This window comes from Rattus norvegicus, chromosome 4 (genome assembly GCF_036323735.1).
Source record: "Rattus norvegicus strain BN/NHsdMcwi chromosome 4, GRCr8, whole genome shotgun sequence".
Classification (NCBI taxonomy): domain Eukaryota; kingdom Metazoa; phylum Chordata; class Mammalia; order Rodentia; family Muridae; genus Rattus; species Rattus norvegicus.
In genome coordinates, this window is record NC_086022.1 from 64,401,408 (window position 1) to 64,414,719 (window position 13,312).

A 13,312-nucleotide genomic window follows, 5' to 3' on the forward strand; every position below is an offset into this window, starting at 1 on the left:
ACATCAGGCCAACTGTGTTTAATCCACTTTAATAGGTTGGTTAGTATTTAAGGGGGTCATAGTTTTATGCTTCTATTGACATTTTTTCCCGCCTGGTTTACCTGGGAGTTTGATTGCGTTTGGAAACAATGTGTCTTTCTCGGCTGGTACCGAAGAATGGCATCCGTGAGCACGATGTGATGCTGTCCGCTCGTTCTCCTCTGCATGGACTTGGACAATGGCGTTGACCTTCTGTGTCAGAGCAGTGGAGTCATTGGCTTGAGTTCCTTCGCTTTTCTCCTCGCCTTTGTAGTAGGAGTGGAGATGCCTATACAGCGGCTCACAAAGAGCAAGATTAAAATGAGAGGGTCTTAGGATTCATCAAGTCCTTAATGAAGCACCAACACCCAAGATGTGATTTTTTTTTTAACTCACAAGATTGGTGTCCACTAAACTATGACAAGCCATTTTTGGATTGGTCTTTGGCATGAACGGATTGAATGAAGCCAAGACTGTGGCCTCAGACTGCGTGCAGACTCATAGGATCATTCTCTGATGGCTGTTGAAGATGTTACTCATCCCTGCTAAGCTGTCAGCCACAAACCAGGGCTGATGGAGAAACTTGTGCCACCCTGACACTCTGGCTTCTCTTTGTTTACAGCCGGGAAAGACGCCCCCCTTCTTATTTGTACCCTTTGCTCCTTCTGGAATATTGTCTGTGCTGTCCTGCCTCGGCCTGTCAGTCATGAAGAACTTCCCTGCTTTAGGACACGCGCACATGCTGTCTTTCTGCATAGAATGCAAGCCTCCAATTCCCTTTACCACTTCTGAGTGTCTGGTAGAATCTGGTTGTAAATGCCACTTCCTTAGTGTGCCCTCAAATGCAAAATAGGAGGCAGAGACAGGGACCCCTGGAACAAGCTGCCTAGTGAGTCTATCAGAATCAATGCTGCAGGTTCAGGGAGAGACCCTGCCTTAATGTATAAGGTGAAGGCAAAAAAGAAAGACACTAGACATCATCCTCTGGTGTCCGCATGCACACTCATTTTCTCTCTCTCTCTCTCTCTCTCTCTCTCTCTCTCTCTCTCTCTCTCTCTCACACACACACACACACACACACACACACACACACACACACACACACAGTCACACATATGTGTACTATATACATGCCTAGTTTTTTAAATGCCTATCTACTGGAGAAGCTTGGGAATAGATCAAACAAAACGAGCCTAAGTTTGGGCCCTAGAACCCACATAAAAAAATCCACACACATTGTAATCCAGGGCTGAGGTAGAGGCAAGCAGATTCCTGGAGCTCACTGGCCAGGCATTCTAGCTGAATCCATTAATACTAAGTCAGTGAGAGACTTTTACTAAAAAGAAAAGGGGGCGGGGGAGGGTAGATAAGTCATAAGGAATGGCACCTGAGACTGATCTCTTACACACACACACACACACACACACACACACACACCTCTGGCCTCCACATGCATGTACACACATGAACATGCAGACACACATGCACACCAAAAAAAAAAAAATTCTGCAGAAGAATGGGAGTTCTCTGTCCCCTTAATGACAAATGGAGTCCTATAATTTTCTTTTCTGCAAAGGTCTCTGCTCCAGCTCTGATGGTCACATCATCGGGATGGAGGTATACAACAGAAACAACAGAACCCCTCCCGATGGAAGCTCACACCATGATGTTTTCAGTTGACCATATGGAGTAAGACCAGCTCACTGTGATTGTGGGAGGACAAACCTCCCAACGCTCTCTTAAAAACTCATTTACACATTTCAGGGAACGAAAGCTTCAAAACCTATGAAGCCTGCAGCATCCGATCTTCCTGTCCCTGCAGAAGGTGTCCGCAATATCAAGAGCATGTGGGAGAAAGGGAGTGTGTTTTCATCCCCCTCTGCCTCGGGGACACCAAATAAGGTAGGGGTGTGGCTCTCGACCGCTTAAATTTTAAAGAGTGGATTTTTTTTCCCCATTTGTGTTAGGAATAGTCTTCATTAACTAGTAATGCACTAAATGCATTAAAAAATGTATAATCTGCACTTGGACTTGCCCCCCTCAAAACAAACAAACAAAACCCCCAAACAAAGAAGCAAAAAGGCGAGCTCATAGAGAATGTATTCATGGGGCTCCCTGGGTACCCAGCTGTGGCCATGACCACTAAATGAGTGTTTGAGTTTAATTATCAGCCGTTAGTGTTGGAATGGGATGAAGGGACATGAAAGAAAGATTGATAACCCTTTTTATGATTTATTTTATTTTATGTGTATGGGTGTTTTACCTGTATGTAAGTCTGTGCACTGAGTGCATGCAAAGTGCTTACAGACGACAGAAGAGAGCGTTGGATCCTCTGGGACTGGAGTTACACGGGGTTGGGAGCCACTATTGTATGTCTGAGAGTTTAACCTGGGTCCCCTGGAAAAGCAGCCAGTTCTCTCACCCACTGAGCCAGATTTTTCACCCTTCCAATATCGGAGGCATCAAAAGGGACCAAACCAATACAATAAATATACATTACAAAGAATAATTTATTAAATTGGCTTATATAGTAGAGGTTGGGTTAACAATAGCCAGCTACATACTGGAGAGGCTCAGAACACAGTTTGGCCCCTCAGTACTGGGTGTTTGAGCAGGCCCAATCTGGTGATGAAGGCAGGGCTTTCGATAATATTGGAAGGTTGAAAACGCTGGGTTTCTAGGTCAGCGAAGGAAGGCCAGTTATCGAAACAACAGGACAGATACACTTACCAGCAAGCCATGAAGCAAACAGGCAAAGCAGCCCCTCTTCATATATGGCCGCAGCCAGAGGTGCTGCCATCTAGAGATTGGGCGGTGTCTCTTCTCACCATCTCTAGTTAATCCTTCCTTCAGTCAAGTTGACAGTCGAGATCAACACTAAGAATATCTTAAGGTTTACTCAGAAGATTTCCTGGGTAAATGTACTTTTTTTTTTTTTTTTTAGGAAACTGCTGGCCTGAAGGTGGGGGTTTCCAGCCGCATCAATGAATGGCTAACTAAATCGCCGGACGGCAACAAGTCACCCGCTCCCAAGCCTTCTGTAAGTAGCCCGGGGATTTCTGAGTCTCTGATCTCACAGCTTCCACAGCAGAATGAAAGAGCACTGGCTCACTTGCCTAGGAAAGATGGCTTCTCTGTCCGCTGCCGCGGAACACGAGGTGGGCTTGCAGACTCAGTGCCAGAGTCGCTGTGCCACGATTACCCGCAGGCTAAGACAGAGCCTGGCCTCTGCCTGAGTGAGAGGGGAGCTTAGTCACTCAGTTAAGACCCTCTGCCTTTATCTCTTTTTTTCCCTTGTTTATTTGCCTACTTATTTACTTATCTATTTGGCTTCTATCCAACGAATCAAGCACAGGGATTTGAAAACAAACACCATGCTACTTCGGCTAATTTTCTATTCCAGGTATTCCAAAAACCTCTTCCAAAATGTTGTGTACTTTGACTGTTTTGAGACCGTGTTTTCTAATTTGACCTAATTTCTGAAACTCAACACAGCAGTGTACAGTTGTCAAGTAGCTATTAAAATAGTTGCCCTTAAATACATTTTATTATATATGTAGTATAAATTGAATAATTTGTTATCAAGACCTACAAAAAAAGCATAAAAATTGAAACTAGAAAACTGGAACCCTCCCCCACTCCCAGTAAAAATGAAAACTACAAAGGCCAGCTACACTGTTTTAGAGAACTAAAAACTTCATTTTCTATGCATGTAAGCTTGCTATGCAAATATTCCTTTAACTCTCTCACTGAATATATGTAGTTGCCTTGTGCTCCTTGTTAGGATAAACAAACCATTCATGTTCTCCAGTCAGCCTTCTCTGCTAAGCTGGCTCTGAAGCTTTACTGGTATCAAGGTGGCAGAGACTGAATTGCCATAACCCACATTCCTTTGTGGTTTCATTTTTTATTTTTGTGTTGATTTTTGAGGCAGAATCTCTCTATATAGCCTTGGCTGTCCTGGAACTCACTGTATAGACCAGGCTGGCCTCAAACATAACAACCTGTATTCTACAAAAAGAAAAACATCCCAGGTTCCAGGCCTTTAAAGCGTTTTAAACCCCTGCAACATTTTGTTGCATCTGCTGGCTCCACATAACGTCTCCAAAGTCACGAAATCCTGACATGTTCCAAATTACAAGGGAGAGATAGAAGCACCTCCATTCTCTCCCTGGGAACAGCACCTCATTCGTCTTAGTTCCTATTCTACCCAGGAATCTTTGCATAAGGCTTCACAAGAGCTGTATGCCAGTGTGAAATCAACTTATAGTTGTGAAAAAATACACCTGAAAAATATGTCCCCTCCCTGCCTCCAAGTAGGATAGGGAGTCAATAAAAGAAGAAAGGGGAAGTTAGACACCACACCCAGATGTGTCTTTGGGGCCTCACATTCTACCAACAGCCATCTTGACATAAAAAGTACAAATCGTTTCTAAGCAGAAATAAATTATGGTCATTTCTGTCAATGTTGTGGTTCTGGACCCATGATTCCTAATGTTTTTTTTTTAATTTTTAAATTATGGATCCTTTGATAGCCAAATAAAAGTAAACCCTTTTATAGCTTGTGAATTTGAGAAGCTCATGGACACCCCACCTCTGAGGGACCCTCATGAGGAAGAAAGGAAGAACACCCAGAAGAATGCTTTCTCTTTGAGCATGGTGTCCTACCTCTCTAGAGGAGACCTTCACTCCTTTCCTCCCATGCTCACAGCATGAGTGGTCTATGTCAGTCCTGGACCGAGCTGTTCCCACTGTTTGGCCCAGGGCTTTCTCTCCGTTCTTCTACTACCCCCTGACTGACCTGAGTAGCTTCCGTCTTCTATATGCTATCCTAGTGGAAGGGTTAAACAGGGTTAAATGTGAGTGGAATCATTTATACCATAGATGTAAATGTATTGAGGATCCCACACCAAAGATTAGTGATAACAGTTCCTGGGGCTATTGATAAAGGTCTCCCACAAAGTGACAGGACAGAAAAGTAATACAGGGGACTTATAAAATCAATGGCTGCTTTACCTCACATTTAATAAGTGATTCCTAGACTGATCTAGAGACTGCAGAGAGGGAAAGAATAGGGACAGTCTAGATATTAGTGATCAATTTCTTCCTGTTGGGTTTTGCAGATTTGTGTGGCTTCAAATAAGGACCAGATTGGAGTAAGAAATACACATTTAATATCGTATATAAAATACTAGCTTGGTTTTGCTCACTAAGCCTTTTTAAGCTTTGCACACATTCCTCTGGTAGTCTATTCTTCCAATATTTTAGACCCAGCACCCACTATATTGTCATATTGTAGCTAGTACCATGGCAGTCTCCTGGAAGGAGACTTAGAACAGAGGCAAGACAGGACAGGCTAGACCCACTGCTTCTGTGAGTCCAGCAGAAAGGAGGTAAAGTTTCAGTGTGGAAAAGGCTACTGGAATTCTACAGATGTGTAAAGGCTGTCAGACAAATGTCCAAGGATGGTAGGTTACAGACATAAGTCAAATAGAAATCTTAGGTCCTGACCATGAGGTGCCGTGGTGGTGAACCGAAGTTAAGCTCTAACCTACAATATTGTGGGTTTTTTTTTCAAGTCATAATTTGAGCATATTTTTGAACTATGGAAACACATTCTTGGATGTATTGGTTCCAGTCCCTCTTTTTTACACCAGCCTATTCAGACGTGTGTTTCCATCTTTAAGACACGGAAGTGTGACCTCTAGGACTCTGACTAGACTGATCCTGAGCCCAGAATGTTAGAGCATTATCTGTAAGCAGTACCAATAGGAACTCCCCCCCACCCAAGCACCTTCTGATTCTGGACTGAATACAATTTATTCTCAACTCATTTCTCGGAGTCTCACCATGGGTGGGAGGGAGGGGAAGCTAAGGTTTTCTGTCTACAGGTGTGTCTCTTTTGGCCGTTAGAACAAAGTCAGAAAGAGTTGTTCCAACAAAACAGTCTTCGCCCACAGTCGAACCTCAAGAAGCAGAGGTGTAATTCGCAGTACAAGCATCCGTGTGTTGTGTTCTAAAACCCAGAAGGAAAACCACCTAAAAATAGCAGCTGTGCTATCATCTTCAGAAATGCTACGAATTACACGCTCTCAAAATTGTTAACACTATCCCCCAGAAAATCAGCAGTTTAAACCAAACACTGCCCCCTCGTGTGTCTTCCTGGGGCATTCAAACTATTTGAGTTGAGTTTATAGACTTCTAGGGTAACTTTGGGGCTGGAATTAAAGTCTGAATGTTTTAGCTGGTTTGTCTACTCTGTGTCTAAACTGTATGTCTAAACTGTAGCAATTAAAGCGCTAACTTGTCTTTCTTTTTGTTTAAAAAAAGAGAGAACGATGTCTTTCTCAGCTGGCTTCTCTTCCTCACTCTTTCGTCTCTGGTTGACTGGAAACCTGCCTTTCCTGCCTTCATTTCTCCCTCCTCTCCCAGAGTGGGTCTCTCTCTAACATGTAGTCTGGTCAGGTAATTCCATTCATATTTCCTCTTTGATTTGAAAATACTGACTTACGGTGTAGATGTTGATATTTTCTTAAAGCACCTTATTTAAACTCCTTAAGTGATCTTGAAAGATTCATCAGCCATATTTCAGGGAAATGCAATCTGTTTTCTTATGTAGAAACACTCATGTGAAAGAAAAAATATATCTCCTATGAATCAGATAAATAAATGATCATACTCACTTTTTAGAGCTCTGCCAGGCATGTTCTTATGATAGTTGCCAATGGTTTTAAGTCCTCTAGACAATTTGGCAACTTTTACCCATATTGGCAAATGTAGTGGAATTCTTTTTTTTTTAAAATATGATTTATTGCCTAATGTTTCCAAGCTAAACAGGTATGGCTTTCTAATAGAATGTTGGAATTCATGCCACAGGCCCATAAACTCAAAGTATGGCAAATCTTCACATGGAGTTATTTAACAGTGCATGGTTAGTGTTAAGACGCCGGTACTCTGCGTTAGAAATGTGTTCATCAAGACGGCTAGCCCTGGAAAACTGCAGTTGCTAGTTCTGCCTCCCTGGTGAGAGAAGACATTGCCAAAGCAAGCACTGCTACTTCAGTAACACCCATTCATTTGCCCCAAACGACCTTGTGCCAAGTGCTAATATAAGCAAATGCTGGAAGAAAAGTAAACGAAACCGAAATTCGGATCCTTATCCAAATGAAATTAATTATGAACTAGTAAATAAGAACTCAAGGCTGTTGAACTACTATGGGTCATAGTCAGGATTCATGCGTGTTCTCAACACACATCATCAACTGCTCGCTCCTCTCAGGGTTGCCATTTGTGACAGACATTTAGTTTTGTGGGGCTAGATCCTACTAATCCACTCCTGGATTACACACTTTGTCATCAAGAAACACAGAAGGATTTGGGAATCTTCATTCAGGTCACAAGGCCCTAAGACAGTGACCCTGCAGGGGGAAGTTGTTAGGGGATGAATAGACCACTACAGGGGATGAGCCGGGGAGATGGTGGCCAGCTAAGAAGGTGTTCATGAGCACAGCAGCACAGGGGCTATGAGAATTTAATTCTATGCAGACAGTACCAAAGATCAGGTGCTTCCAAGGGTACTGCCTGAGGCCTGAGTGAGCCTGAGAAGCATTATGAATTTCAAGCCTGCCTCTTGGGAAAACAATATGGACTTCTGTAGCTGGAGAATAGTTAGTAAAGGACCCAGATGCTGTCTGTGTGGCCAGCCCATTCTCATGAAACAGGGCAAGGTCTGCTCATAGTCAGGTAACAGTTTCTTCCATTTGGGACCTTTGGTGCAAAAGGCACCAACCACCACATGGACTTGGACAAATGGTAGGTGTGGTGGGCTAGCTTACTTCTACCTAGCCAGAAAGTATTAACGGTCACCTATCTTTTGCTTTCTGCTTTCTTTTCATTAGGACTTAAGGCCAGGAGATGTATCTGGCAAGCGGAACCTCTGGGAAAAGCAATCCGTGGATAAGGTCACTTCTCCCACTAAGGTAATATACTGGAGGCATCATGTGTCAGAGATTGGGGTCAAACGAGAAACCTTGCTGACTCGCAAATCTGTGCAGATGACAGTTTCTAAAAGTCCCATGTATAGCCCAAAGAAAGGACAAGTTACAAAGCCATTGGCACTGAAGGTTTGTCAGGCTTACAACATAAATGGCTTAAAGTCATGGAATGATTTCCAGTAAAACAACTTCTAAATAGTTGTCATAGTTGTGGAAAAATAAGGCCATAACTATGGCCTATCTTTCTTTGCAAGGTTCCTGACTGGCCACACAGTTATTTGGGGGGAAACAAATCTCTTAGATGAAATCGTGTGACTCCTTCATTGGCTCCATTTCTAAACTGTCCTAAGAGACATTTTCACAGGCTCAGATTTCATATAGCTATGGCAGAAATTTTAAACAAAGTATGCTACCCTGTAAAAACCAGTGGCTAAGGATGCTTGGTCTGCTAGGAAAAGGGTTTGCACACGTTTCAGAAACACACTCTGTGTGGTGTTTAACAGCTGCTCAGAGAAGAAACAGTACTGCTGGTGGTATGGGGAGCTTATTTCTGATTGTAGCCTTTCCCATTTCAAGAAACAGACCCAGCCCTGCCCTTCAATGGGAGAAAATTCAGAAAGGCCCCTCAGAGATCAGTAATAAGTATGGTGAGAACACTCTGCCCTAAGGATAGAGACTTCTAAAGCAAACTCCAGACCAATGAGCTCACTCAAGCAGCTAAAAGATCACTGAGAATCACATCAGTGAGGGAGTGACTGGCTCCTTTCCCATGTTTTGTCCTCTCTTGGATCCAGGACGGCTGCCTGAGTCTACCACTCCTTCTACTCAGTTAAATAGTACTCTTTAGGTCCAATGAAATCCACTAGCCCAGCCACTCTTATATGAAGTGACTTCAAATAATTCCATTATTCCAATGATTGCTAGCTAAGTTCCATCACCTAGTGATGATCACCACTGCCAACTACTAACACTGAGGGAGTAGCTACTCTGTGGCAGACACCATTACTGCCCCGTGTGATCCCCCAGCAGCTAGTAGAGGTAAGGAGTGGAATTATTACCATTTCATAGCCGGAGAAAATGAGACACTGAGAGATTAAACAACTTTTGTAAAGAAACATATCTAACAAGTAGCCAGAACTATACACTGAGGAGAGAGGGCTCAGTGGTTAAGAGCATTTGCTGTTCTTGCACATATCCCAGGTTCGATTCCCAGCACCCACATGGCAGTTCGCAACCCTCTGTAACTATATTACCAAGGGATACAACGCCTTCTTCTAGCCTCTGAGACCACTTGGCATGCACATGAGACGCAGTTATATATACAGTCAAAACACAGATATAAAACAAAAATTAAGTTTTTTAATGTTCAAAAACATCCCTGCACTGAATTCTGCCTTGAGCCTATATTCTTAGGCATTATCCATATTTTTTGTTTTTTGAGAATGTACATTTAGCAAAAAAAATTTTTTAAAAGTTCCCTTCATAATTGTCTACTGGTGGCAGGGCATGATTTAAAAAACGAAAACACAAAGAATGAACTTGTGGGCCTAAGACTTTAAAATCCCGGTAACATAGCAATATCTTACAAAGTATTGGTCCGAGTATTATGACACTTTCTGAGTAGGGGATGTTGACCATCCACTGTCACAGGTATCAGGTCCCGTGGTCACATTAGGGCTATGGAAGGTAAAGCAAAAGCCCCTGGAATGGTAGGACTAAGAGGACACCTCTCATACACAAGAAGGCATTGAGGATGCAGCTGAGGTTGTGTTGCAAAGTAGGGGCTGCTTTTCCTGTACCAGGCCTTCCTCGCTGGTCTACCCCTGATCTCTCAAACCACCCCACCCGACCTAGCAGAGTTAATGAGACAGCAGGTCAGGGATCCCTGCTCCAAATCATCGCACTCCCTACTTCCTGTGTGGCCATTTCCTTGAAATGAAAATGAATATGTATGACATAGTCCCTCAGCAGGGGCTTTTAGCAGCTGACCGAAGGAGAAACAAATGGAATAAGAGTAGACTAAGGGTCAAATAAGTCTCAAGGATCAGTGTGTAGGGATTTTTAAAAAAAAAAAAAGGTGGCTGGGGGTAAATGGGAGGAATTGGGTGATAAGCATGTCCTCTGTCCCAATGTTGATGTGGCCTTGACTGAGAGCTTCTCAGTCGTGTGGAACACTAGAGATTCCCAGTCCTTCTTGTAGAGCTTAAAAGCCATCTTGACTTAGAGTGCTGTGAACAAAGATGAAGGCACCTCGAGGAGAAAGAAAAAGTGAAAAGAATCTTGGAGCGAAAGGTCACATTTGAACTTAACGCCAGCAGCAGTCTTCCCTTTCAGGTTGTTTAGATTTATTCCTACCGAACGATGAGCCCACGAAACAGCGTGCGCTGCCAGTTTAAAGTTCTCTTCTCTCAGCAGGTCTGAAACAATCGGAGAAAGAACCCAACTGCAAGCCATCTTGCTGGGCCAGCTCAGTTGGAGAGGGCTAATCGCTCTGTTTATATTTATGTTTTCCAATATCCCAGTAAATCCATGTATATGCTCACTATATTTAATAACCACAAGTAGAGGTGTTCATGGTCAAAGTGCTGCCTTTGCAGAGGAGCCTGTTTCTAAAGAAACCCATGCTGTGAAGTAAGCTTGCTACTGTCATATGAACAGTGATACCAACCACATCAGAAGTCGACAAAAGAAAATCGAGCTTAAGATTGTCCAAGGAATGTATGCGGTATCTAGGTGGGGGGAAATGACCCATAGGCTTTGTTTTGTCTCAGTACAGACATCATGTTTCTGCACTTTAGACTAAAGCATGGAAGAAATTATCTAAGTAGGCAATCAAAATTCTCTGAAAGTGATCCACTTCAGATCTGATATAGGGCAGTGATGATTGTCTTTTTTTTAAAAAAGAAGATGTACTGTTGACATATTGCTTTTCTTCTATGCTGATTCATACCTAGATTGGGTGATTATTTTAGCTGACAGTGGTACTGATTTTTTTCTTCAGGTTAGTTGCTTTGTGGATTTCTCTGGTAGCGATAGTAGACTGAACCACATTTAGATAACCCAACTATGTAATGTATGTGCATACGTGTATACAGACACACTAATGGTAGATGACTCTTTCATGTGCTGCGCTATTCTATTTCATAGTACGCCCTTGTAACTAACCAATATCACAGCTTTCAAAGATTAAAGAAAATCACAATAGTATATCAATATTTCATATTTGCCAGTAGAAACATGGAAGTTAGGTATAGATATGTTTTCAATGCCCAATGACTTATAAGAAAAAAGTATTGGAAAAATAAGAGATTACAAGTGTCAAAACTAGTTGAAACTTCTTATAAGACATAGTATTTAGTTTATAATTGAGAGCAGTCTTGAATTCCAGTGTGAATTTTATTAAGTCTACCATCTGGACAAAGCCCAAACCCTGTTTATTTGTGGCCGTGAAGTTCACCTCCTCCACACACAAAAAAAGTTGACCTACATGATACCTAAGGTGTCTCCTTTCTCTACCACTTAGAGCCAACCATTTTGATGACTAATGCATAAGTTAGAATTCATGTAGACGCCTAAAGAAAGACCAACTTCGCCTCATGTAGAAGTAGGCAGGTAAAAGTGAGCAAAAGCACGGCAGTCCCTCTAGGTACTCGTGCTCTTTAATTAAAAATGTCTGCCTTTAGTAGTCAGTTGGTACTGCCATAAGTTGATAATATCTTGAAATTTGAAAAGTATATGTAAATTTCAATTGTTTTACTCCCCCCTCCCACCAAGGGCCTTTGGGAATTCATCATTCAGATATCAGATTCTACTTCAGCTTATGCCTTTACTCTTCCCAATAGATAAAAGTACTCTAGTGTCTTACCAAATGTTCTTATAGAGAACATTCTATGCATACAGTGTCATTGTACAAACTCATACCTCAGCTGACTTAACCAAATTATCTTTATCTCCGTTCCTTCCACAGTAGGAGAGCCTTTAACATTTCCAATCCACAGATTTCTTTTTAAGAGGATAAGGGTTGGCTCAAGGGGTGACCACTGCCTTGAGAAGTTTACTTTTCTCATGAATTAGTAAGAGTTAGTTGGATTCCCTAGCTTTTAGCAAACTTGGGCCAAAGGAAGGAAAGCCACTAAGACTACACAAGTCATCTCCCCACGACAGAGTAGACACAAGTCTATGATAAGATGAATAGAATGCACATGGCACACCCATAGACATGACTTCCATCATTGGAGTAAAATGGATCAAAGTTTGATTTAAGGCAGATGCTTGAGGGATCATGGTAATGTGTGTTAACCAAGGCCTTCCCCTGCTATCTTACAGGCTTTTTGTTTGTCATTTTCGCTTTTAAGAAAGTTCAGAGTGGTGAAATGATGGTTTTGATCCTAACTTTTATTCCAATATTTGGATGACAATGAGTTTTAGGGTAAAAGTTTTTCTGTTTGGATTTAATCTTTGAAGAAGCAAATTCCTCATTTACTTGTTTGATTACAGCTCTCTGTTATCTTTAAGAGAGGAAACTGCAAGCTGACTAGCATGTTCTGTGAATCTGCCATTGTTAAAAACGTTATAAACACTTAATATTTTTCACTGATAATTGATCGCTGCAATAAAAATATATTGTGAAAATGCATCCACAATAAATGGAATTCTTCCAGCTGTCTCTGCCTCATGCATTCTTTGGTGCTCTGTTGACTGTGAGGAGTGTGTCTAGACAAAGAGAGGAGAGCAAGGCACTTGTACTTCACATTGAGAGTTGGTCTCACTCTATAAAGGCAAAAAACAAACAAACAAAAACATTTTGAGACAGGACTTCATGTAGCCCAGGCTGGCCTGGAACTTATGAAGCCAAAAACGACCTTGAACTCCTTTCCCTCCTGCCCCACCTCTCAGAGAGCACTAAGATTACAAGTGATAGAATGGTTGCCTCAGTTCAGATTTAAAACACTTCTTACTACAGGGACTTTTCTAACCAAATATTCAAAAGTACTCAGAAGTGGACAACTGACAGGACATTTTTAAAATGTCTCCTTCAAAATAAAAGTAAAGGCTAGATCTGGCAGCACGAGGTTGTGATCTGGGCTTTTTGTTCATCGTATTGTTCCCAGCTTTGTGGTCTGTGTGTTAGCTCATCCATCCCAGCTCCACAGAGAATGCTGACCATTTACTTCACTCCACTTCAGATTTAATAGCAGAACTTTGCCATGGCATGTTTTAAAGGAGTACTTAGTATATTTTGTAAAATATGAACATCATATAATAGGTCTGGATGGACGTGAGAGCCTGCATTTCAGATG

General features: G+C 42.1%; 1 protein-coding gene across 20 annotated transcripts in view; it reads left to right on the plus strand.

Moving 5' to 3' along the window:
• The window catches only part of Cald1 (caldesmon 1), a 181,180-nt gene extending 168,502 nt beyond the window's left edge, over positions 1-12,678 (plus strand). For 8 of the 20 annotated variants that reach the window (XM_063285623.1, XM_063285624.1, XM_017592487.3 and 5 more), the window contains 2 exons: positions 1,783-1,920; positions 2,963-4,484. In XM_063285623.1, coding sequence (XP_063141693.1) covers positions 1,783-1,920; positions 2,963-3,271 — 447 coding nt within the window. In that variant the 3' untranslated portion in view covers positions 3,272-4,484. Of the gene's footprint in view, positions 1-1,782; positions 1,921-2,962; positions 4,485-7,916 lie in introns of those variants that run through there. The other 12 variants (XM_063285628.1, XM_063285631.1, XM_063285632.1 and 9 more) reach the window with 4 other exon arrangements.
• The last annotated feature ends 634 nt before the right edge of the window (positions 12,679-13,312 follow it).